General features: G+C 43.1%; 1 protein-coding gene across 10 annotated transcripts in view; it reads left to right on the top strand.

Moving 5' to 3' along the window:
• LOC100081375 (PDZ and LIM domain protein 5) overlaps positions 1–26909 on the top strand; it is a 205032-nt gene that overhangs the window by 131852 nt on the left and 46271 nt on the right. For 4 of the 10 annotated variants that reach the window (XM_029076919.1, XM_029076921.1, XM_029076918.1 and 1 more), the window contains exons 4-6: positions 17332–17374; positions 19294–19397; positions 25329–25343. In XM_029076919.1, coding sequence (XP_028932752.1) covers positions 17332–17374; positions 19294–19397; positions 25329–25343 — 162 coding nt within the window. Of the gene's footprint in view, positions 1–17331; positions 17375–18993; positions 19398–22685; positions 22700–25328; positions 25344–26909 lie in introns of all 10 variants that reach the window. The other 6 variants (XM_029076922.1, XM_029076920.1, XM_029076926.1 and 3 more) reach the window with 3 other exon arrangements.

Here is a 26909-nt window from a genome sequence, read left to right as displayed (position 1 = left end):
CCTCACCGTCCCTCGGTCTCGCCTATCCCGCCGTCGACCCCTGGGCCACGTCCTCCCGCGGTCCCGGAACGCTCTCCCTCCTCACCTTTGCCAAACTGATTCTCTTCCCCTCTTCAAAACCCTACTTAAAACTCACCTCCTCCAAGAGGCGTTCCCAGACTGAGCTCCTCTTCTCCCTCTACCACCCCCCCTTCACCTCTCCGCAGCTAAACCCTCTTTTTCCCCTTTTCCCTCTGCTCCTCCCCCTCTCCCTTCCCATCCCCACAGACTGTACTCCTCCGCTCAACTGTATATATTTCCATTACCCTATTTATTTTGTTAATGAAATGTACATCGCCTTGATTCTATTTAGTTGCCATTGTTTTTACGAGATGTTCTTCCCCTTGACTCTATTTATTGCCATTGTTCTTGTCTGTCCGTCTCCCCCGATTAGACTTTAAGCCCGTCAAATGGCAGGGACTGTCTCTATCTGTTGCCAACTTGTTCATCCCAAGCGCTTAGTACAGTGCTCTGCACATAGTAAGCGCTCAATAAATACTATTGAATGAATGAATGAAAAGTGAATGAATCATAGGTGTTTTCCACAATTTCCTGTCTATTTTGTTACATAAGTAGACATTTTTCCAAGAATAAATGGGAATACTTCATGAACTGTGGTAGAATCAAATAGGTGAAAGAAGAGAATCTTTCATAAAAACCCTTTATGACAGTGCACCGGTTTGGTGACAGTGAAAACTGCAAATAGAGTGACTGATAAATAGGACAAATATGAAGTGTTTCATGTCGGTCATGTTGGTCTTTGAGTACAGCTTGTTTAGCCTGGATTTCTACCCGATGGCATTAATAAAAAATGCCACAGCCAAGTCATGTTTTCATCGTCTGTATTCTAACAGAGTCCTTTTGGCTCAGACAAGATGACCATAGTTTAGAGTTGATCTTCAGTTTTATTTAAGGAAAAATGATGACTCTTCATGACCTGAATGAAACCCAGTTCCCTGTGCAGGATTTAATTAGGGAAGGATTGCTGTGATCCAGAACTCTATTTTGGGGGTGGTGGTAGGGGTGAGAGCAGACCAAGGTGGCCAAATCCACGGGGGTGATGGGGATGGAGTGGGGAATTGGGGTGGAGCGGAGGTCCCCACCGCTTGTGAACTGGATCCTCGACCTTGCTCATCCCAGGGCTCTAACAAGACTGGAGAGTTTTCTGAAAAGACCCAAAATAGTGATTTTTTTTTTTCTGGCCTGCTAGGTCTTTGAAGTTGCTGTGTTTCTGGCCAGGCTCCTCGAGTCCTTACCACATCTCGGAACCCAGCAAGAAGCTGCCGCCCGCTGGGTTTTCTTCCACATCCCTGGCCTTACATACCCATTGCACACCATGGCTGCCCCAGGGAGATGTGTGAGGGGGAGGAGGGAGGGAGGAGGAGGAAAATAGGGTGAGGAGATAATAGATTAGTCGGATATGGCTTTTTATTTCTTTTTTTCTATAGTGGTATTTGTAAAACCCTTACTATGTGCCAGTCATTGTTCTGAGCTCTAGGGTAGATAGAAGATAGGTTAGACGCAGTCCCTGTCCCACATGGGGCTCACAGTCTTAATCCCCATTTTACAGATGAGGTAACTGAGGTGCAGAGAAGTGAAGTGACTTGCCCAAGGCTTCCTGGAGGAGATCTGATTTCTGGAGGGCTTTGAAAAGATTAATCCCAGCTCTGCCACTTGTCAGCTGTGTGACTGTGGGCAAGTCACTTAACTTCTCTGTGCCTCAGTTCCCTCATCTGTAAAATGGGGATTAAGACTGTGAGCCCCACGTGGGACAACCTGATTCCCCTGTGTTTACCCCAGCGCTTAGAACAGTGCTCTGCACATAGTAAGCGCTTAACAAATACCAACATTATTATTAGTGGTCTGCTGGGTGTGGAGGGGAGAGAGAAGCAGCTTGGTCTAGTGAATAGAACACAAGCCTGGGAGTCAGAAGGACCTGGAATCTAATCCTGACTCTGTGTGTTGTGTGACCTTGGGCAAGTCACTTACCTGTGTCTCAGTTGCCTCATCTGTGGGACATGGACTGTGTCCAACCTGATTAGCTTGTATCTACCCAGTGCTTAGTACAATGCGTGGAACTTAGTAAGCACTTAGTAAATACCTTTAAAAAAATTGATCATTGATATTTATTGAGTGCTTGTTACGTGCAGAGCACTGTACTAAGCACTTGGGAAACTACAATGTAGTAGGGAGTAGACATAGTTACTGCCCAGAAGGAGCTTACAATCTAGAGGGGGTGATAAACGTTAACATAAATTACAGGTATGTACATAAGAGCTGTGGAGCTGAGGGTAAGGTGATTTTGAAATATCAAGTTCTATGCAGGGTGGATGGCACCACCATCCTTCCTGTTTCACAAGCCTGTAACCTTGGCGTTAGCCTCTCTCATTCAACCCACATATTCAATCCATCCCTAAATCCTCTTGGTGCCACTTTCACATCATCACTAAAATCCACCTTTCCTCCCCACCCACACTGCTACCATGTTAATACAAGCACTTATCCTACCCCGCCTTGATTACTGTATCAGCCTCCTTGCTGACCTCCCAGCTTCCTGCCTCTCCCCACTCCAGTTCATTCTTCACTCTGCTGCCAGGATCATTTTTCTACAGAACCCTACAGGACATGTTTCCTCACTCCTCAAGAAACTCCAGGGGTTGCCAATCCACCTCTGCATCAAACAAAAGCTCCTCACTATTGGCTTTAAAGCCCTCAATCACCTTACCCCCTCCTACCACACCTTGCTACTCTCCTACGACAACCCAGACTGCACACTTGGCTCCTCGAATGCTCACCTTCTCACTGTACCTCTATCTCATCTACCTCACTGCCGGCCCCTCACCGACATCCTGCCTCGCCCATCCCTCCTCATATCCAACCAACAATGACTCTCCCCCGATTCAAAGCCTTATTGAAGGCACATTTCCTCCAAGAGGCCTTCCCTGACTAAGTTTCCCTTTCCTCCCACTCCCTCCTGCGTCACCCTGACTCGCTCCCTTTATTCATCCCCCCCTCCTAGCCTCCCAACACTTATGTCCACACTGGTCATTTATTTATTTATATTAATATCTGTCTCCCCCATCTCGATTGTAAGATTGTTGTGAGCAGGGAATGTGTCTGTTATACTGTACTCTCCCAAGCGCTTAATGCAGTCCTCTGTACACAGTAAGCACTCAATGAATGCATGAATGTATAGCAATGGGTTGATGGTGAGAGGAATGAGAGAAGCAGCATGGGGAGGCTGGAATTAGAGGAGCTAATGAGTGAGCTGGGTTATAGTGGAAGAGGAGCAAGGATAAATAAAGAGGGGAGAGCTCAGACGGGTAACATTTGGAGGTCTTTGAAGCAGCTGTTGAAGCAGGTGAGCCCCAACAGTGGCTTTTATCTTAGACCTGTCTTTCCCTTCCCTCCATCACCCACCCAAGAGGTCTTGGGGCCCCGGCCCCTCTGTGGAACCCCGATTCTCATCTGCCCCTCCAGTCTCCCCCAATCTCCCTGATTATTCATCTACTCAGGTGGGGATTATCTGCAGTAACCCTGTCCGTCAGCAGGGAACATCGCAAACCTACCGAGAACGCCAAACCCAGCTTCTTTGAATTCATTTAAACTCGACATCTAATTCCGTTTGGCGTGGGAGCGAGGGTTTTTAATCTTTGCTTAAGCTGGAAGGAGCAGTCATTTAATGAAATATAACTATAAATCCTCCCTCCTAAGCAGGTGTGCTTTTGCTTGGGGTCTTGTAAATCATTCCTCAGCTCCACATAGGCCAAAATTAAATTTGCCTGGTGCTTTCTATTTCCTTCCGTCTTTCAATTCAAGCATGGTAGCCAGTTTTCTTTCCAATCAGAGGTCCGTGGTTTGTGGTTATTGATTGAGGGAGATGGTTTATGAAAATAAGTGTGGAAAGGTTAGAAGTGTGATGCTGATGTTGGTTTAACTTTCTTCCGCTGTAGTTATCACCTGGGCTGAAATAATTATAGAAGCATTGCGTGATTATTTTTCTATTTTCAGGCCACTCCCAATGCAGCATGTAAAAACTATAGCTTTTTTTTTTAATGGTATTTGTTAAACGTTAGGTATGTGCCAGGCACTGTACAAAGTGCTGGGGCAGATACAACCGAACCAGGTTGGTCAGAGCCTGTGTCCCATGTAGGGCTCACAGTCTAAATCACCATTTTGCAGAAGAGGTAACTGAGGTACAGAGAAATGATAGGAAGGGACCTCTTCAAAGTCTCTCAGATGAGGTTATAGCAGTCATGCTTCAATTATTTCCAAGTTCTGTTTGTAAATTTTAGGGTTGGTGGGTTTTTTTTTTCCATTTTGGAAAACTCCACAGCCTGGATAAATGTTTACATCTCTGCACTCATCTGGAAAGCCCTGGCACTCTGGTTGGTGGGGAATCCTGCAAGCGTGATGGGATAATAATGATAATTGTGGCATTTGTTATGCACTAACTGTGTGCCAGGCACTGTTCTAAGCACTAGGGTAAATACAAGCTAATTGGGTTGGACACCGTCCATGTCCCATATGGAGCTCAGAATCTTAATCTCCATTTTACAGATGAGGTAACAGGCACATGGAGAAGATAAGTGACTTGCCCGAGGTCACACAGCAGACAAGAGACAGAGCTGGGATTAAAACCCATGACCTTCTGACTCTCAAGCCCCATCCACTACGCCATGCTGCTTCTTTACCAGACCCCTGCTCCCCATGTCTTCAAAGCGCTTCTGGGATTCCACATTTTTTCCCCGCTTCATTTTTCTTCTCTCCAGGGTGAGAGAGAAGAATGAGAGAAATTTTTCTTCTCTCCATTAGTCATTTTGAGTTAACTCTGCAACCCTAGTGGCAGGACAATACATTTCAGTTTATACATCCCACTATTCAAACACCCCCTCATTCACATATCCCTCCTTCCTTCCTCTTCTTCCTGTCTTCAATTGATTTTTGTGTTTGTTTTTCCCACCGGATTGTAAACTCCTTGTGGGCAGCGATCATGTCATTGAACTCAAGTGAATTCTCCATAGCACGTAGTACAGTGATTTGTCACTAGTAAGTGTGCAATAAATGCTTTTGATTGATTACCCTATTCCTTGTCTACCCCCCATAGCCACACACAAACACACACACACACACACACACACACACACACCCCATAATATCTTGAATATCTGCATCCCTTTCATTTCAAGCAGCTTAATTTAGTGGCTAGAGCATAGGACTGTACATCAGGACACCCGGGTTCTAATCTCAGCCAGTTTACCTGTTGTGTGACCTTGGGCAAACACATGACTTGTCTGTGCCTCAGTTTCCTCATCTGTAAAATGGGGCTTAAATAACTCTTCTTCCTCTGCCTTAAACTGTGAGCCCTCTGTGGGATTTGGATTATGTCTGATCTGATAATCCTGTATCTACCCCGGTGCTTAGCAACATGTTTGGCATCTCAGCTCTGCCACTTGTCAGCTGTGTGACTGTGGGCAAGTCACTTCACTTCTCCGTGCCTCAGTTACCTCATCTGTAAAATGGGGATGAAGACTGTGAGCACCACGTGGGACAACCTGATTCCCTTGTGTCTACCCCAGCGCTTAGAACAGTGCTCTGCACATAGTAAGCGCTTAACAAATATCAACATTATTACCTAGTAAGAATTTAACAAATATCTCCATTATATTAATACTATTATTATCATCATTATTATAATTTCATAGTGAAGTGGGAGAGAAGCAGGTGCTGTTTAGTTCTCTTTATTCATAAGAAATCTGAAGTAAATAGAAGGTGAGTGATTTGTCCAAAGTCACTCAGCAAACCAGAGACAGCATTTGTTTCAAAAGAAATTGAAACGAAACATTTCATCATGCCATGGATGGTGACCATAGGAAATTTGTTACCACAGAAAGTTGTGCAATTGGAAAAAAAAATCAGCCATTTCACTTATTAATTGATATTAAGGTCTGTCTCCTCCTCTAGACTGTAAGCTCACTATGGGCAGGGAATGTGTCTACCAGCTCTGTTATATTGTTCTCTCCAAACGCTAAGTACAGTGCCCTGGACCCAATAAGCACTCAAATACTGATGATGAGGAGGAGGAGGGGGAGGAGTTTGGCTAAATTCTTTCAACTAGACAACAGAAGGACTGCACAGGACAGTGGTTTGCACACAGTAGACACTTAACAAATACTATTACTGCCACCAGAGTGGCTTAGATGATGTACTGGAGGTATCGGTAGTGTCTTGGCATTCAGTCTTGCAAATGTCCAGTGAGTTTGAATCTCTGGCCTACTGTCCACAGAACTGATTGATAGATAAGTCTATTTCATTTAGTTCTGAATTTTAGACTTCCTTGGTTTTGAAAACCCACTGCCAAATCCATATGTTTTTACCTAATTCCTCATGGATGAAATAAATTTAGGAGAGCTAATAAAAGGGCAATTGAAAGAGTGAAAAGTGTTTGCTTTCTCCTGCAGAGAATTACAGACAAAAATAATTTTCCTAGTAAGGCTGGGCTGAAAGTTGATGTACTTGTTTCTTTGAATTTCATTAATATGTCTAAAAATGTTCTTTTCACAACCACAGGGTACTGGACGATATATTTAAACCATACAAGCATGGGAAAGTAGAAACTTAATGGGCAAAAGGCCAAAGAGAAATTGAGTATCAGGTTACTTAGGAATCAGTGAAAGATAGTTGTGGTATGTATTAAGGGCATACGACATGCTAAGCACTGGGGTAGATACATTACAATTGAGTCAGAAACAGTCTCTTTTTGTCTTAGGGCTAACACTACAAGAGCCAAGGAGAATAAATGTTTAATTGTGATTTTACAGTTGAGGAAATTGAGGCACAGAGAAGGTAAATGACCTGTTCCAGGTCATACAACACACAAATGGCAGAGCCAGGAGTAGAACCAACGTTCTTGAGGGTCAGTCTCATGCTCTTTGTAGTAGGTCGTATTGCTTGAAGCCCAAATCGATTTTCTCATATTGCCAAACAATAAATCAGTGGTGTTTATTGAGTGCTGACTGTGTGCAGAGCACTGTACTCCCTCCTCATAGGTGACAGACAAGGACTCTCCCCTCCTTCAAAGCCTTATGCCTCCTTGGAGGAAGCACATTTCCTCCAAGAGGTCATCCCTGACAAAGCCCTCCTTTCCTCTTCTCCCACTCCTTTCTGAGTCACCCTGACTTGTTCCCTTTATTCATCCCCCCTTCCGCCCCACAGCACTTAGGTACATACCTGTCATTTATCAGTTCATATTAATGTCTGTCCCCTCCTCTAAACTATAAGCTCGTTATGGGCAGGGAATGTGTCTGTTCACTGTTTTATTACATTCTCCCAAATGCTTAGTACAGTGTTGTGCCCACAGTAAGCATTCAATAAATATGATTGCTGGCCCACCAGAGTTGGTAGACCCACCCCTTCCGCCCTCAGGGAGCTTACCTTCTAATTGAGAAGCAGTTGCTTCCCACTGGTGCTGACTGTTTGAGGACTGTTGAGGTGCCAGGCCTCCCCACGACAGGCCTGCACAGGCAAAGAGAAATGAAACGTGCGATTTAGGGAGGCAAGCTGTATTAAAACCTTCTCGGAAATCCAGGTCTCGGGTTCATTAACTAGAAAGATCTGGCCCAGGAAGCGGCCGGGCCGGTTTTCCCGGCCCAGTGGAGACGCTCCGCTCCCCCCTTGTGGGGATCTAAACTGATCCGTTGTGAGATAGATTCAAGCTACCTCTCATTTCCGCTGAGACAGGGGGCCACAGCCAGCTACTTTTGGTATCCTGGTAGCCTAGTGAAGACGGGACTGCCCAAAATAATTCTACCTGTTCTCCCAGTCTAGCTGGAATGACAGCAGCCTGCTTGCTCAGTACATTTTCAGGAATACGAATAGTTTAATCTCTCCCTGGGTCTTTAGGTTGATAAGATGCTATCGCTGCCTAGGCCGCAGGAGAAGTTCAACACTATTTAGCATCATGAAAGAACTAGGGAGAAAGGCGATACGCATGGTTGCACATATGTGTGCTTTCCCATACACACAATCACACACACTCTGGAAGGAGCTGGGAGACCACCTCCTCCATGGTTCTGTGCACACCCCTCCTGGCTTGGATGTCCTCTTGTCACCTCAAACTTAATATGTATAAAACAGAGCTCCTTATCTTCCTCCAAAAACCCTGTCCTCCCCCTGACTTTCCCATCACTGTAGACGGCACCACCATCCTTTCTGTCTCACAAGCCCATAATCATGGCATTATCCTTGACTCCTCTCTCTCACTGAGCCCACATATTCAATCCATCACCAAATCCTGTCGGTCCCACCTTCACAACATCGCTAAAATCTTTCCTTTCCTCTCCTTTCAAACTGCTACGATGGTACAATCACTCATTCTATACCGCCTGGATTACTGCATCAGCCTTCTTACTGACCTCCCAGCCTCCTGCCTCTCCCCTCTGCAGTTCATTCAATAGTTCATTCAATAGTATTTATTGAGCGCTTACTATGTGCAGAGCACTGTACTAAGCGCTTGGGATGAACAAGTCGGCAACAGATAGAGACAGTCCCTGCCGTTTGACGGGCTTACAGTCTAATCGGGGGAGACGGACAGACAAGAACAATGGCAATAAATAGAGTCAAGGGGAAGAACATCTCGTAAAAACAATGGCAACTAAATAGAATTGAGGCGATGTACAATTCATTAACAAAATAAATAGGGTAACGCAAATATATACAGTTGAGCGGAGGAGTACAGTGCTGTGGGGATGGGAAGGGAGAGGTGGAGGAGCAGAGGGAAAAGGGGAAAAAGAGGGTTTAGCTGCGGAGAGGTAAAGGGGGATGGCAGAGGGAGTAGAGGGAGAAGAGGACCTCAGTCTGGGAACGCCTCTTGGAGGAGGTGAGTTTTAAGTAGGGTTTTGAAGAGGGGAAGAGAATCAGTTTGGCGGAGGTGAGGAGGGAGGGCGTTCCAGGACCGCGGGAGGACGTGACCCAGAGGTCGACGGCGGGATAGGCGAGACCGAGGGACGGTGAGGAGGTGGGCGGCAGAGGAGCGGAGCGTGCAGGGTGGGTGGTAGAAAGAGAGAAATTCAGTTCATACTTCGCTCAGCTGCCTGGATCATTTTTCAACAAAAATATTCTGGACATGTCCTCCCCCTCCTCAAAAAACTCCAGTGGTTGCCCATCCACCTCCATATCAAACAATTCGAGAACACTGGATTTAAAGCAGTCCTTCACCTTGTCCACTCCCACCTCACCTCGCTTCTGTCCTGCAACCCAGCCCTCTTTGCTCCTCTAGTGTTAATCTTCTCACTGTGCTTCCATATCTCCTGTCTCGCCGCCGACACTTTGCCCACTTCCTCCCTCTGGCCTGGAATGCCCTCCTTCCTCAAATCTGCCAGACAGTTACTCTTCCCCCCTTCAAAGCCTTATTGAAGGCTCTTCTCCTCCAAGAGGCTTTCCCAGACTAAGCCCCACATTTCCTTATCTCCCACTCCTTTTTGCGTAGCCTTGAGTCACTCCCTTTGCTCTTTCCCCTTCCCAGCCCCTCAGCACTTATGTACATACGTGTAATTTAATTTATTTGTATTAATGTCTGTCTCTTCCCCCTCTAGATTGTAAACTCCTTGTGGGCAGGGAATGTCACTGGTTTTTCGTTGTATTGTACTTTCCTAAAATGCTTCATACAGTGCTTTCCACTCAGTTTATTTGCTCAATAAATACAACTGAATGACTGAATAACCCTCTCAAACCTGCGGCAGCCTAGCATATCCTGGAGAGGTGAGATTACAATAAAATAATTCAGGATGGAGGGAGAGGGCAGTGAGGAGTTTTGAATGGGGAGCGGGAAGGTAGTGATCATCCAGACCCCTTGCTGTTTCCGGTGCCTCCCTCCATCCCCCCTCCACATACACAACGCTCCAAGACACTTCCTCAAACACACTCAAATGCTTGCACGCTCACATATTCAGAGAGTTATAGAGTTTGTGACTCGTGCCTTCTCCTGCCACTGCTACCCTGTTTGATGCCAAAAACGTCTGTCAAACAACAGCCTTTACTTGGAATTCCTGGCGTTGGCTTCAGACTCCTCTGCCAGCTTTGTCCATGTCACATATTGACTGCATTCACCTGCCCTCGGTGGCTTGCAGTCTTTCCTCCTCCCCACCTCACAGTCTAGCTGTTCCTCACCCTCGACACTCTGGCCTCTCACCTCTTGCTCACCCCATTGCCCCTATCTGAAACACCGACCCCCGCCCAATCACCAGACCACAGCCCTCTCCGTCTGCAGAACTCTCTTAAAATCCCTCCTCCAAAAAGCTTTTCCTGCCTAATTCCCAATATCCCAAGTCACGTCATCTGAGCAGCTGCTTCTAGCAATGGTGTGTATTTTCATCCTTCTTTAGCACTTGCATATACATATATATGTACATTTGATTAGTTATTCAGTTTGGCCTACTAGAGAATGAGCCTGGGAGTCAAAAGACCTGGTTTTTAGTCCTGTCTCTGCCATTTACCTGTTTTGTGACCATACATCTTCTCTGTGCCTCAGTTTCCTCATCTGTTAAAATGGAAGTTCACTTAGCCTATTATCCCTCCTACTTAGACTGTGAGTCCTTTGTTGGACAGAGGCTGTGACCAACTCGATCAGCATTATGTAGTGGATAGAGCACGGGCCAGGAAGTCTGACGGTCATAGATTTTAATCCTCGCTCTGCCACTTGTCTGCTGTGTGACTTTGGGCAAGTCACTTCACATCTCTTTGGCTCAGTTATCTCATCTGTAAAATGGGGATTGAGGCTGTGAGTCCCATGTGGGACAGGAACTGTGTCCAACATGTTAAACTTATATCTACCCCTGTGCTTAGTACAGTGCCTGGCACTTTTAAGTGCTTAACAAATACCATTATTATTATTGTTATTTCCTTGTACCTACCCCATCACTTAGAATAGCACTTGACACATACTAAGTTCTTAACAAGTACCCCAGTAATAATATTTCATCCTGATGTACTAGTGCGACCACCTGTTATATCCTTATTTTTCCTCCCATTCCCCGCTATTTATAAATCACTTACGGTTGCTGGTGCCCCCTTTAGAGTGTAACCCCCAGCCAGGGCAGAGACTTTGCCATTTACTTGGGTTATAGTCTTCCTAGCACTCAGTCTAGTGCTCTGCACACAATAAATACTCAGTAAGTGCCACTGATTGATTAACTGATGGGTTTGGCCTAATACTCCTGTTGCATTCCCTAGTGAGCTTTACCCACCCTACTTTTCCCATCCCAAGGAAAACATGTCATTTTTTCATGGTATTTGTTCTATGCTTACTGTACGCCAGGCACTGTTCTAAGAGCTGGGGTAGATACAATCTAATAAGTTTGGACATAGCCCCTGTCCCATATGGGGCTGATGATCTTAATCCCCCTTTTGCAGATTAGATAACTGAGGCCCAGAGAAGTGAAGTGACATGTCCAAGTTCACCCAGCAGGCTAGTGGCAGAGCTGGGGTTAGAACTCAGGGTCCTCTGACTCCCAGGCCTGTGCTCTACCCACTAGACAACTCTGCTTCCTGTGCTTCTTCCTGCTAGCATCTCCATTCCAAGGCTTTTTGAAAAGTTGAGGCAAATGAAATACAGGGGAGAAAAGTTGCTTAAAAATAAATCACTCGCCATGTATCCAGCCTCACTTTTCCTCTGGAGTTGGTTTAGTTGTGGCAAAATGCCAACTGCCCAATTAAAAGGAGGACTGATGCACTTCGGTGCTTAATCAGTCCTGCGGTCTAAAGCAAACTGGCCTTTTTCTGGGAACTGCGGGAGGTTTTTCTGCTCGGCAAGAATTAGTCTTCACACTTTTTTGCTGTCTCTAAGCAACTCACTTTTTCTGTCTCTGAGAATGTGCTCTCTCATTACTAATGTTTTCTTGGTGTTTGATAAGAATGTGTGTTTTAGAGAACAAACAGTATTAAACAAAGTTGATAATTGATAACATTCTCTGGCCTAATTGTCTCAAGTGTATTTACTACAGTCCTGCTAAGTCCCCCAAATGCCTGTAGGCCTGTTTTGTACAAGATATTGGAGAGACTAATTAAAATAACAGAAATGAACAGTCACCAGCATCTAGCCAAATGACTTGGGAATATCAAGTTGTGAGTTTTTCTGGCCAAGTCTACTGTTGCCTTATATACCACAGTGCTTTTCCAATAACTCTTCCTGCTCAAATTATAGAGCCTCCCTGGCCTGCTTTTTGTGGTTATTTGTTGTTGTTGTTGTTAATGTTCTTACCTCTGAGATGGATCTCCTAGCTCTGAGATTATAACTGGTTGAGAATTTACAGGCCTTTGTATTTTGGCTACCCCACGTGAAAAGTGGGTCAGCTTTCAATAGAGCGAGCCCTCCTCACACAAGCAGCTTTTGTTCGTTTTGGAATCAGGCTGGAGGCTAGAATAGAGGATAGCTCACCAGGATGATTTTCCCAAGCGCAACATGAAGATGAAAGAGAATAATAGATAGATTGTTGGATAGATGGCACTGAGCCACTAACAAGATCTGGGCTGGTTTGAGATTCACACGTTGCTAAAAATGGCTTGTGGTGATAGTGCAGTTTGAAAGGAACTACATGTGTTGCAATTACTGTATGGGTATACTTTTTTATTTTTTTTTTAAAGTCTTTCTGAAAGACTTACACATCAATGCCCTCAAAACATTCCTGGTTGGCAGGGCAGACAGTCATGTGCCGATTTTACAGATGAAGGACCTGAGACCGGCAGTGACTTAGTTATTTCCCCGATGTCATACAGCAAGCCAGTGGTAAGACCGGGAGTCAAACCCTGGTCTAATGACTTCCAGGTCTGTGTTCTTTAACCTAATATGTGTGCATTCATGTATGACAACAAACTAGATTCTCAGTCCCATGTGAGACAGGGAGTGTGTTGGCCTGATCATCTCGTATCTACCCCATTGCTTAGAACACTGCTTGGCACATAGTGAACACTCAAGAAATGCCATAATAATTTAAAAGACATATAATTTTAATAGTTACAGATCACACTGTTGCAGATTTATTCAGATGGGCTAGAATGGGTCTCAGCTCGATCACACATTTTCTCCTTGAAGGGAAATCAAGCCATCCCTTTAAAAAACATTATTATTATTATTATTATACCTGTTAAGCACTTACTAGATGCCAGACATTGTATTAAGTGCTGGGGTAGATACACGGTAATTGGATTGGAGCCGAGAAAACAGTCTGCCTCTTTTATCCACCTACTTGTGAGGCCTGGAAGCAGAAAGGAATTTGAAGTGATGCTTGTGTTTTTGTGAAGAAAAATCATAAAACTTTTACCAGGGCTCTTGGAGTGTTTTTGGTTCATTTAAAGGAAAGAAGTCCAAGAAAGCATAAGTGGGGAAAAGCATTCACTGTGTCAAAGGTTTGAAAAATCCAAGCTGGCACCCTGTTCCTTTTCTTGACCCTACTACCTGGGCGAGCCATGATCAGCTAACATGTTGAGGCAGCTCGAATCTCTAATGCCGTAAGCCTCCCTCCAAACTGAAACGTGACTAATAGCCTCTGATTGGCAACCTTTATTTGCTTATCTCCTATATTATCAGTCTGCAGCATCATGATAATAATCAAGTCTTAAGGGATTTCATCACCTCAGATGTTTTGGCAAGCAGTGTGGCCTAGTGGAAAGAACCCGGACCTTGGAGTCAGAGGACCTGGCTTCTCTTCCCGGCCTACCATCTACCCTGGTGCTTAGCACAGTGCTTGACATAGAGTAAACACTAAAGAAATAACACAGTTATTAATTACTATGTGCTAAACAGTGAAGGCTCTTCAGGAAACCCATCTTTGAAGTGTGATTAGTGCTGATGGTTGATTTTTGTCCGAAGATTAAAACGCTTCATGCACGATATCCCAGATAAAATGGTTAAACTAGAAATGAACAAAAGAGCTCATAATTTATTCTAATATTGTTATTATTATTGTATTTGTTAAGTGCTTACTATGTAGTGTTATGTAGTGTTTACAGAATAACTAGGTTTATTAACCTGAGTAATCAAAAGTCAGATGAATATGGATTTGAAGTTGTTTCAAGAGAGAGCCTACCAACTCTATTGGATCGATTAGACTGTAAACCCGTCAGTGGGCAGGGATTGTCTCTATCTGTTGCCGAATTGTACATTCCAAGCACTTAGTAAAGTGCTGTGCACATAGTAAGCATTCAATAAATACTATTGAATGATTGTACTCTCCCAAGCACTTAGTACAGTGCTCTGCACATAGTAAGTACTCAATCAGTAGTATTTACTGAGTGTTTACTATGTGTAGAGCACTGTACTAAGCCCTTGGGAGAGTACAATACAACAGAATTAGTAGAAACATTCCCTGCCCACAACAAGCTTACAATCTAGAAGGGGAGGTAGACATTACTCTAAATAAATTAGAAATTTATAACATAAATTTAAAGGTGTACGTAGATAGCATTGATTAATATTTTAGAATAGCACATAGTTTCAGTAGTTCTGTGATTGATTGAGAGCAAAGTCCATATTTTCAACTATTCCCAGAATTTATTTTTTAAACTAAATTGAAACATTTTTTCAAATGAATGTAATTCTTTTCACCATCTTTTCCTACAAACAACATCATTTCAAAGAAGTGAGAGCATGGATTGGGGCTTGTGATGGTTTTATTATTTAGTTTTGGAGTTTAGATGAAGGTTGACCATGTGATTCTCATATGATTAGAAAATTTTAAATAGCAACTTGTTCTTAGATTTCAGTCAATCAATTAATGGTGTTTACTGAGGACCTACTAAATGCTAGGCCCTGTACTAAACCTGTGAAGTGTTCAACAGTAGCAGGACAAATGTTACCTCTCCTCAAGGAGCTTACATTTAATGGACAAGACAGAAATGATTTACAGATCCTGAAAGCTCGCATAAATCAATCAGTCAATGGTATTTATTGAGCGCTTAATGTATACAGGGCACTGTATTTTGTGCTTGGGAGACTACTGCAACAAAATTAATAGACACGTGTCCTGCTCTTTAATAAGCCTATGATCTAGGTGGGGAGACAGACATTAAAATAAATTATGGTTATGTATATGAGTGCTGGGAGGCTGAGGGTGGGTTGAATATCAAGTTCTTAAAGCAAACAGATCCAAGTGTGTAGGCGATGTCCGGGGAGAGGGAGTAGGGGAAATGAGGGTTTAAGTTGAGGAAGACCTCTTGGAGAAGATATGATTTTAATAAGATTTTGAAGATGAGGAGAGTAATCATCTGTTGGATAGGAAGGGGGAGGGAGTTCCAGGCCAGAGACAGGACTTTGGCAAGAGGTAGGCAGTGTGATGGATGCGATTGAGGTTTAATGAGTAGACTGGCGATAGACAAGTGAAATGTAGTGGCTGGTTTGTAGGAATTCAGCTATACTGTAGGAAATCAGCAAGGCTGGGTAGGAGGGGGAAAGCTTAAGGGAGGCAGCAGTGCAGAAACATCAGACACTTTTGCCAGCTGGTCTTTTAATAGGTTTAAAATGACTTTAGGGTCTTTACCAAATGGCAAACCTTCCTGTTTCCTTCAGTACGTTAAAAAAAAAATGTTTTGTGAGTGTGTCTCAGAAGGAAATAAAGGTTCCTTTTATCTGCACTTTCTTTTGCTTCTGGGAACCCCTTAAACTAAACGGAAGCTGGCTGAAATGTAATATATAGTAGGAATACTAACTATAGTAGAATTACTAATAGTAGAGGGGTATTTATTGAGCACCCACTGGATGGAATGGACTGTACTAAGGGCATGGAAAAGCATATATAGTTGTCCTTTTTGTGCAAAGGCACCGGTGATGTTGAAGCAGTAAAGGCCAATATGGAGCCTGTGGTCAGTACTACACTGTGCAAACAGAAAGACTGCCTCCTGTTGTATTGTGTTTATTGTTTGCCGCAGCAGGCATAATTTTCTCTTTTATCTCCTTGCCTTATTTTTTTTTCAATTTCTTTTTTCAATTGTATTTGTTAAGCACTTACTATGTGTCAAACGCAGCTCTGAGCTCTGGGGTAGATACCAGATAATTAGGTTGGATATATTCCCTGGCCTGCATGGGACTCACATTCTAAGTAGGAGGGAGAACAGGAGAACTGACGCACAGAAGTTAAGTGACTTGTCCGAGGTCACACAGCAAACAGTTGGAAGTGCTGGGATTAGACTCCTAGGCCCCTGCTCTTTCCACTAAGCCATGCTTGCTTTATAAAGGCTTTTCTCAATGCACAGTGCTTCTCTATCCTCATCAATTGACTTTCAATTTGATTGTGTCTACCAAATGTAGTTAATTGACTCTCAATCAATCAATCGTATCGAGTTCTTACTACATGCAGAGCACTGTGCTAAACCCAAGGGAGAGTACAATATAATAGACACATTCCCTCCCCACAACGAGCTTACAGTCTAGAAGGGGAGACAGACAATAGAAATAAATTACGGATATGCACATAGCACTTTGTACAGTGTTCTGTACACAGTAAGCATTTAATGACTATACCTGATTGATTGATTTCAGGTGAGATACAGCATTGTTTAAAACGTTGCTTTACTGTGCTCTGCTCATGAGGAGCACACATTCTAATGGAGGAGAATGATATAAAAATGTTTATAGATGGGGTAATCAGAATATATAAATTGACTGTGAAATATGCCGTTATGTGAAAGTATGAAAAACACAAACAGCAATACAGTGGCACTAAATGCAATAAGGAAACATTAGCCTCTGGATTGTGACTCCTTTCAAATTAGCCAAATGTTCAGGTCCCATCTCACCCTAATCCAACTAATTAGCTGCCACTGAAAAATGCAGGTCCCTGCTGAAAATCTTTCTGGGCTCTGGGTTCAGTGGCATTTGGAAAACCCCAAGTGAAATCAGGGAACTGACTTGCAGCCACTGCGTCACTATTCTTTGGAAAACAAGTTATCTCTCTCATTTAAAATTACTATTAAAATTTCTCGAGGGTCTTGTGGCTTGGGAATTTTCAATTGCCAGTTGCATTCCGGGAAATCCTTTAAATTGCCAGTGTCCTCTTGGCAAAAGGCAAATACCCCTTAATCAAAATTAAAAATGATGGCCACAGATCTAATATCCAATATCTTTAACTTGTCTTCCTTAAACAGTGAATTGTAATCTAGCTATTAAGTACATATTTTAAGTAGTAGACCATTCACAAAAGTCATTGACATGTTTAAGAATAGATCCATAAACTTATAATGGTGTGAAATATTTTAGATAAAGGATTATACCTTTATCATAATGTGTTTTTTTTTTTATTCCAGAGCACCCACTGCCCCAAAGCCAGATCCTGTTCCAATCCAGAAGGTAAGTTTGGCTTCAGGAATATTTCAGAGCTCTCTTTCAAATCTGATCCCAAGCTACACTAACGTTTCAGTTGCTCTTTCAGTGTTCTTCCCCTTGCCCTACAACGAATCTCTTTAGAGAGTTATCTAAGCCACTGTCCTGTAGATTACCCAAATTTACAAATCTGCCCTTAAAAAATGAAGTAGGAACAGGTGTTTGGGTAGGACATTTTTTCACTTGAACACTAAGCCCTAAGATTTTACTTTGATTAACTTTTTGGCAGGATATTTTCTCCAAGTGGGTGTCTCGATATTCCTTTTTAAATTCCACTCAGGAGCCAAAGTGTCTCAGTATTCCCTTTAAAAGGGCACTCAGGAGTAATTGAGTTCTTCTTTATCTCAAGGTTCTTCCTCACTGTTCAAAAGACTCTTGTCTCCAATTTAAATAAGCCTCTCTGGATATTTCCCTAGCATTGAAACATCCAAAATAAAGGTTTCATCATCAATACGTTGTCAGACAGAGCAGTCTCAAAGCTTCTCTATCCTTGATTGTCAGTCATCAAACTTTAATTTTTGACTTGTCCATTTGTTGCTTAACTTATTATTATTTGATTCTGGGATGTATTTAATTTGTTTGATGTAGTTTAGTTTTAAAGGTCCTTAGGATTTAGGTGCTTTTGACTTATGGTTGACTTTTTGGGCTTCCAAAAGTACCTTCCATTTTCATTCTCCTTTTAGTAAATCTGTTTTATACCTCCCCACTCTTAAGAGAATATCTCAAAAGCAATATATTGCCCCTTGAATTGATTAAATTGCAAATGTTAATTATATACTTTGAACTCAGGAGAAGCATGAAAGCCTGTCTCAAAAGATTTCATTAATCTATTAGCCGTGTTTGCTCCAGTGCATAATCATTACCATTAATACCATTCATTCATTCAAACGTATTTATTGAGTGCTTACTATGTGCAGAGCACTGTACTAAGCACTTAGAAAGTACAATTCAGCAACAGAGGCACTCTCTACCCAACAAAGGGTTCACATATTATTACACCATTATTATTATTATTATTATTAATACAATGAAGGGAAATAAGACTTTTCGTATATTTAGACTTTAATTCTTATCACTGCAGTGCATTAGCAGTTGCAGTTCCCAACTTCTAGTAGTCAGATGCTCTCCAGTGAGCAGAACACTATTTTACCACAGGTGTTTTTGTAATGCGATTCAATTACAGAAAACACTGGTGGTAAAACAGCTTCTGCTCACTTCCTTTGGCTTAGCTTCCTGAGGGATTCCTGCCCTTTTTTCTTTGGACACTCTATAAATCCATTCCCTCACTGAACCTGACCACTTGGACACGGGGCATGGTTCCCTCAGCTGTCCCATTTCAGGATCCATTTACTGAGACGCCAAGAACGATTCACATCCTGGCATTGCATCCGTGTTCTGCACGTTTGGCCTTTTCTCCTGGGTGCACGTCTCATACATCCACTCCTAATCTTTCACCCAACATCCTGGGGGCAGTGTGAGCCACTAACATGAGTGCGTCTCCTCTTGAACCCCTTATGGAACATCCCTCCGTTACCTTTTGCATGCGGTTGGTGTGTCGCCTGTGCGTTTTGTTTCATTTTACCTAGGGGGAGCCGAAGGAAATAGTTAAGCCAGTGCCCATCACATCTCCTGCTCTGTCCAAACCCACCGCCAACGTGGCTTACAATAAGGTGCCCCGGCCGTTCGGGGCCGTGGTGGCCCCCAAAGTCACATCCATCCCATCGCCATCGTCCGCCTTCACCCCAGCCCCCGCGACGGTCTCATCCCACACTTCACCTCCCCCCTTCGCTGCGCCTGGACTGCATGCCACCCCCAGACCCGGGGCCGACCCACGGCCCCCCGCCTCTGCCGTGGCCTCTAACACCGCAGTTCCTGTCCCACGGCAGCCCACCACTTACGGCGCCACCACCGGCATGCCCTCTGACGCTGGCCCGGAGGGAGCGGAGGGTCAAGGAAGAGGAACCCAGTGGGCCGCTAAGCAGCAAAATGGGTAGGTGGGCTTCGGGATGTCTCCGATCTCCTCTCGAGGACTCTTCTTTCAGGCCGCTCTGATGCAGGTGCCCGGGCGGTGGCTGGTGACTCTTCCTCCAGGAAGAGAGCAGCAGTCTGCAGGAGATCTTGGCATCGGGAACCATGTTGGAATGCATACTGTGTTCATATAAACATGCACACACACACGTATGGTCAGGTGATATCAGGTTTAATAACTCCTAACTCTGTGTGGCGGAATGCACCGTAACTCTTCCCTTCCTGTGTCACAGTCGGGTGGAGAAACTGCTGGCATGATGCTGGGCATTCTGTGGAAGGCTTCTTCCCTATCCAACTTTGCCACCCTAAACCGGGCACTCAACCCACCCTTGCCATGGCTTCAAATCAGATGGTGAATTTTCAGCTTGATGTGGAGAGTGGGCCGAGAGAGGAGAGAGTTTGGGGAGTTTCTAGAGGTTTTCAATGAATCATTTAATGATATTAATGAATGTTAACTATGTGAAGAGCAGTGTGCACTTATCTGGGCTTGTGTGGTATCAAGAAAAAAGTCAACGCTTGATGCGCTTCTAGGTCTTTGGGAGTTTAATAATAATAATGTTGGTATTTGTTAAGCGCTTACTATGTGCCAAGCACTGTTCTAAGCGCTGGGGTAGACACAGGAGAATCAGGATGTCCCACGTGGGGCTCACAGTCTTAGTCCCCATTTTACAGATGAGGTAACTGAGGCACAGAGAAGTTAAGTGACTTGCCCACAGTCACACAGCTGACAAGTGGCAGAGCTGGGATTCGAACTCATGACCTCTGACTCCAAAGCCCGTGCTTTTTCCACTGAGCCACGCTGCTTCTTAATGCAAGGATCTTGTAAAGTTTGGGCAACATGAGAGGATGTAGAGTTAGACCTAGAGTCTACTCCCGTTTTTATGATATTTAAGCGTTTACTTAGGGTTGAGCTAATCAGTTCGGTCACAGTCCCTGTCCCATATGGGGCTCAGAGTCTAAGTAATACACAGTTTTAAAGCACAGTACTCCAAAGGATGACCGAAATATTCTCAAAAATTAAAATTGATATTATAGAGCATTCTCTGTGTACAGATTATGTACATGGTATCAAAAGAAAAGACACTTTCTAAATTCTATTTAAATCCAGTGTTCCCTGTAACTGGAACAATACTGAGTGTGTCTCCAGTACCAAGTCTCACATAATGCTGTATAAGAAATACTAATCCATTCAACAAGAAATGAAGGCATTCGATGATGACTCGATCAAGGAGCCACCAAAGCCATCACCCCAGATGATGATGCATTTTGTAAAACAGTTGGGGGGTAGAAAGCAGTTGATGGAAATCATATTGTAATTACAGATAAAACTTCTCCTTTAGATGCAAAGGCTTCTTTTTTCTCCTCGTAAATCGAAGAAGAGTGCTCTAGGGAAGAGACCAGAGAGTCAGCAACAAAGTGAAGTTGTAAAGGTTTGCTACATTTATCGAGGACCCTATCTGTGATCCTGAATGAAGGAGAGCTATAGAGCTAAGATTCTCTTTCCCCTTTTTTAAACAAAGATTTAGTCATGCTAGAAACAGTCAAGGCTTGTTTGGAGTCTGAAACGAGAGGATGTGAAATGATTTGTGATGCTCTCTTTTTGAATTCTTCACATGGCCAGTTAATCAATTAATCAGTTGTATTTCCTGAGAACCTACTGGGTGCAGAACACTGTGCTGAGTGCATGGGAAAGTACAGTACAACAGAGTTGGTAGAACCAATCCTGCCATCAAGAAGCTACAGTTGACAATAATAATAATGATAATAATGAAAATTGTGCTATTTGAGGTCTTTCTATTTGCCAAGCACTGAGATAGATAAAATACAATCAGCTCAGGCATAATGTCTATCCTACACAGGGCTTACAAATATATCAGGAAGACAGGACAAGTAGTTAATCCCCATTTTACAGATGAGGAAACTGAGTTACAGAGAAATCGCATGGCCTAGTGGGAAGAGCTTATGCCTGGGAGTCAAAGGTACTGGCTTCTAATCCCAGCTCTGCCTCTTGCCTGGTCTGCTGTGTGGCCTTGGGAAAGTCACTTAGTTTTCTGTGCCTCAGTTTCCTTATCTTTAACATGGGGATTAAATAACTATTCTCCATCTCCTTGACACTGTGAACTCCACAGGGATCTGATCTGATCAATCAGTCAGTCAGTGGTATTTGTATAGAGCACTGTAATAATAATAATGATGGTATTTGTTAAGCGCTTACCATGTGCCAAGCACTAAGAGTTCTAAGCTCTGGGGTAGATAGAAGGTTAGCAGGTTGTCCCACGTGGCGCTCAGTGATTGGGAGAGTACAATACTCTGGACATGTTCCCTGATCACAGAATGGGGAGGACATAAATTATTGATAATTTGATATGGCAGGGATGTTAGTGAATTAGCTAATGCACAGTCAAAGCGGGATAGGTTAAGTTCCTGGATCAGCACAGCAGTATTTTGGATGGAGAGGAAAGTGGGGATTTCAGTGATGTAGTGGGGATAGGGCTGACAGGATTTGGTGACACTGAGTATGTGGGTTGAATGAGAAAGATAGGAAGAGAGTGTTGTTGTCTACAGTGATGGGAGGACAGGGCTTGTGTGGGAAGATTAGGAATTATGTTCAAGTTTGAGATGTCGCCCAGGACATCTAGTTAGAGACATCCTGAAGGCAGGAGGAAATGTGAAACTACAGAGAAGGGGAGGGATCAGGGCTGGAGAGAGATTTGGGAATCATCCTCACAGAGATGAAAGTTGAAACTATGGCAGCGAATGAGCTCTCCAAGGGATAACAATCAATTAATCAATTATGTTTATTGAGCTCTTACTGTGTGCAGAGCACTGTACTAAGTGCTTGGGAGTGTAGATATATTTAGTGTACATAATCTATGCCCTCAAGGAGTTTATAACCAGGCAGGAGGGTGGCAGACACTTATCAACCAATTAATGGTACTTATTGAGTGCTTACCATGTGCAGAGCACCGTACTAAGCACTTGGGAGAGTCGTAATGAATTGGAGGCCAAAAATCCTTGTAATTTGCATCCAGTGGCATTTGTCTGTTCCTTGCCCTTTGCCCATGCATCTAAATTTGCCAGCTGCTTCTCTCAGGTAAGATCCTCCATCCTTTCCCAATGGAGTTGGATTGAAGTGTTCCTAAACTCTTCTGAGACCTCACTGCACAGGAACCTGGACTTGAAAAACCTGGAAAGGTTTAGAAAATTCCAATCCTGCTTGTAATATTCTCAAATGCTTTTCTTTTCGCAGGCCTCAGTGACAAAGTTAGTATCTACAGAACGGGAAAGGAATCATGGTGATTTATGTTGACAGAGTAACCGCATGGATGGCTGATCTTTGCAAAACTGAGTTTTGCAAAACAGCCATTTAACTTGAAATAACCATGTAGACTGTTCTAAATAAGTTTGGTTTGCCCTGGACATGGAGTGTGACTTGCTTTCATGGCATTAAACAAGAGTGTTCTTTATTTCATATCAAAGTGTGGGTTTTCACGTGTAATGGTTTAGAAAGTAGGGATTACTTAATGACGTTGGAAGGATAATTGATACAGAATTTGAGAGAAAAAAGGTAGTTGTGGGAGAGAAACAGGAAAAGCATGTTCTGCGAATGGTCTTGACGCTAGCCAAACTGGGAATCTGAAGTGATTGTCCTGAAGTTGTCCCGAAGTCAGATAAGGGTTATTTTTTTAATTGTATTTAGTAAGCCCTTATTATGTGTGAGGTATTGTACTAAGCGCTGGGATAGATACATTCTAATCAGTTTGAACACAGTTTCATGTCCCACATGGGGCTCACAGTCTTAATCCCCATTTTACAGATGAGGTAAACAGAAGCACTGAGAAGTGAAGTGAATTCCCCAAGATCACACAGCAGATAAGTGGCAGAGCCGAAATTAGAACCCAGGTCCTTCTGATTCCCTGTGCTCTTTCCAGTAGGCCATGATGTCTTCTCAGGCTATTGGGAATTATGTGTGAAAAGGCTCACCCAAGGCCAGAAGAGAGTGGTGGTTGAAGTGGGTGATCTCAGGCGTGACAATGGGGAAGGACACATAGGGTGGGATTAGTTTGGGGGTGAAGTAGAAAAATGACATCTGGAGGTCAGATCAAAGCTTTGGCTGGAGCGAATTGGATATTTCTGGCCGAGGTGGATTTTCTTTTTGGGGTGACATCTCCAGATAATTGAGGCCAGAGTAGAAACTTCTTCTCTGAGGGCAAGTTGGGGAGAGGTGGGGAGTGGGGAAGACCTAGAGTGAAAGTTTTTATTTCCCACAGAGGTAGCAAAAGGGGGACTCAGAAGTTCATCTAATGCAGAAGAGCACGTGGCCTGGAGGGTGATACTTTTCTCCAAATTACTGGATCCTCCTAACCAGCTGTTCATGATATTAATAAAAATGATAATATTTTCTGTTAGGACTTATTTTGTGTCAAGCATTGGTAAAGACACAATACAAGAAGTCAGTCAATCAGTGGTATTTATTGAGTGCTTGCTGTGTGCAGGGCACTGTCCTAAGAGCTTGGGAGAGTACAGTATACTAAAGTGTTGCTCCTATTCTACATTGGAATCACAGTGTAAGGGGGACTTCACTGTCGATTTGTAGTGGAAGTGATTTGCTATACAGAGAATCTTTGTTTCTAAATTGGAGATGGTAGAAAGATCGGACCTGATCGTTTGGAGAAACACTTGAAGTTATTTAGACACAGAGCGATATTTGCTAGTTGTGATCATCCCAGCTCTCTTTCGTCCAGTTGGATACCCAATTCCTGACTTAACATTCCTCACAAATAATTTTCCTAAATATGGCCAAAACAGAGTGGCAACTCTAAGAATGTCACCTAAGTGGGATTCATCTTCACCATCATTTTTGCCATTCATTTCACTAAAACAGGCAAGAAAGAAGCTGTTAACTTGTGGCTGGAGGAAGCACTGGGGGGATAATCTGCTTATAATAATAATAATACTAAATAATGGTATTTGTTAATTGTTTCAGCCATTTCCAGAGCCATTCAATCAAGGCAGGGTCCCTGGGTCTCAGGGCCTGTCATAGCAAGGCTTTCTCCACCATCTCCCTCCACTGCAAAATTAAATACTCATTTTAAAAACATTTTCATTAAAAGTCCAACTACTTTATTTTTTAGTTGTCATTTTCCAAAAATATCCAAAATAATAAGATTTAGTAGTTTTACCCTTTTTAAAATTACTGATGCAGTCTGCAAGCTCAGTGCTTAGAACAGTGCTTAGCACGTAGTAAGCGCTTAACAAATACCATAATTTTAAAAAGTGACTTTTTAAAAAAAAAACCTTAGTGTCCTCTTGTGGTCATGTTAAGCAACTACTAGTTGTTCTGCTAAGGATTTGCAGAATTTGTGGTGAAAAATAGAGACCCATGGAGGAAAATAGATCCAGTGAGGCCTTGCAAATGATCTGCCCAATCAATGATATTTATTGAGCACTTACTGTGTGCAGAACACAGTACTAAGCACTCGGGAGAGTACAGTACAGCAGAATTGGTAGTTTACAATCTAGAGATTCAGGCACCCCACCCCCAACCTTGCTTTTGCGAGAATTATCTGGAAAATGTTGTCCCAATTTTGGCCTGATGTCAGCTAATATACACCTAGTTGGATGGCAGTAATCAAACAATTTTGTGTTTAGGCATTTTGATCAAACTAATAATTCATCATTATGTGTGCATGAGCATAAATGTGTGATACGTGTTTTTGCATGATATCTGTACCATTTTGCAACCCAGTTCACCCTGTTTTACCTTTCCAAGAGTAATTTCTTTGGGTTAATGGCTTCATCTATGTTTTCCCATTTCCTTCATCGTGGAAAACCACTGTCTCCTCTTCACCTCCCATCTCCCACTTCCTGTGTATCATCTTTCTTCCACCAGTAACCCCGGCTCAGTGTAAGTACTTGACTAATGGTTGCTATTTACTTGTCTCTCTCACGATTTTCCATCTTCCTTTCAATTTTAACTTAAACCACAGATCTTATTAAACGGGGACACTTTACCCAATAACAGCTCATCCTTCTTTACTCAGATTCCAAAATGTGCTTTTCCGACTGAAGTTTCCAGTTAGCTTTGTCTAAGCCCATTGGATCCGATGTGAAACACAATCACCCTGGTCTGTAAAACTGAATGATCAGTCAGTGGTATTTGTTGATCACCTACCGTGGACAAAGCACTGAGCTACACACTTGGGAAAGTACACGAGAAGTGAAAGACACGATTCCTGCCCTTCAAGGTGTTTACAAGTCTAGTGACATAGAATAACTACTCAGACAGTGACACAGTTCTGCAGAATGCTTAAAACAGTTGACTCTTCTCCCTACTTGGAGTTTTGACTAAGCAGAATGGAGAAACAGGATAAAGCTCATGCATCTCAACATAATAATTGTGGCATTTAATAAGTACTTACTCTGTGCCAAGCACTGTACTGAACGCTGGCATAAATACAGGATGATCAGTTTAGGCACGGTCCCTGTCCCACATGTCGAAGGGGTTTAATAACGTTCAGTAGTTGAGTTCAACACAAGTTTCCAGAAAAGAAAGTTGTGACATTCATATTCTCTGTGGACACTCTATACCCTAATGGCTGTGGTCCTAATAACCGGGCTATAGAGTTATGATTAATATAATATTTATTAAACATGTACCATGTGCAGAGCACTGAACTAAGCGCTGGAGTAATTACAAGAAAATCAATTCGTACACACCCCCTGTGGAGAAGACAGACAAGAATAGCCAAAGAATGTAATGCAAACCCAGTGAAAGCAATCAGTGGTATATATTGAGAACCTAATGTGCAGAGTACTGTACTAAGCTCCAGGAAGAGTAAAATAGAGTTAGTAGGAATGATATATGCAACAGTTAAAATATCCTCAGTAAATGGAAGCAGTATGCCGTAGTGGAAAGAGCACGGGCCTGGGAGTCAGAGGACCTTGCTTCTAACCCCAACTCTGCTAATTACATCTTGTATGATCCTGGGCAAGTCACTTAACTTCCCTATGCCTCAGTTTCCTCACCTGCAAAAGGGAGATTGAATACCTGTTCTTCTTCCCCCTTAGACTTTGAGCCCCATGCAGGATAGGGACCATGGCCAAGCTAATTAACTTGTGTCTACCCCAAGTCTTAGAACAGTGTTCGACACAAAGTAAGCGCTTAACAAATACCATTTAAAAAAATAAGAAATAACTAAACAGTGATCGAAGGGAATCTTGGGAGACTTTCTTACTGGAGAAAACCAGTCCCTGCCCTCGCACAATTGCAAGTTCACCAAGGTGCTAAGGTTTGGGGTCGAGAAGGGAGCTTTCCAGAGTGTGGGGTGAACCCCTTTCTCTTGTGTATAGAGGTATGGACTGGGCAGTTTTGTAAGTGATGATGATGATGATGATGTTAAGCGCCTACTATATGCTAGGCACTGTACTAAGCATAGACCTGAGGATTAGCCTCTTCTCAAATGTTTATCCA

The sequence above is a fragment of the Ornithorhynchus anatinus genome, chromosome 12 (assembly GCF_004115215.2).
Source record: "Ornithorhynchus anatinus isolate Pmale09 chromosome 12, mOrnAna1.pri.v4, whole genome shotgun sequence".
In the NCBI taxonomy this organism is placed as follows: domain Eukaryota; kingdom Metazoa; phylum Chordata; class Mammalia; order Monotremata; family Ornithorhynchidae; genus Ornithorhynchus; species Ornithorhynchus anatinus.
Note: the sequence above shows the minus strand (reverse complement) of the source record. Positions and strands in the feature narration are given on the sequence as shown.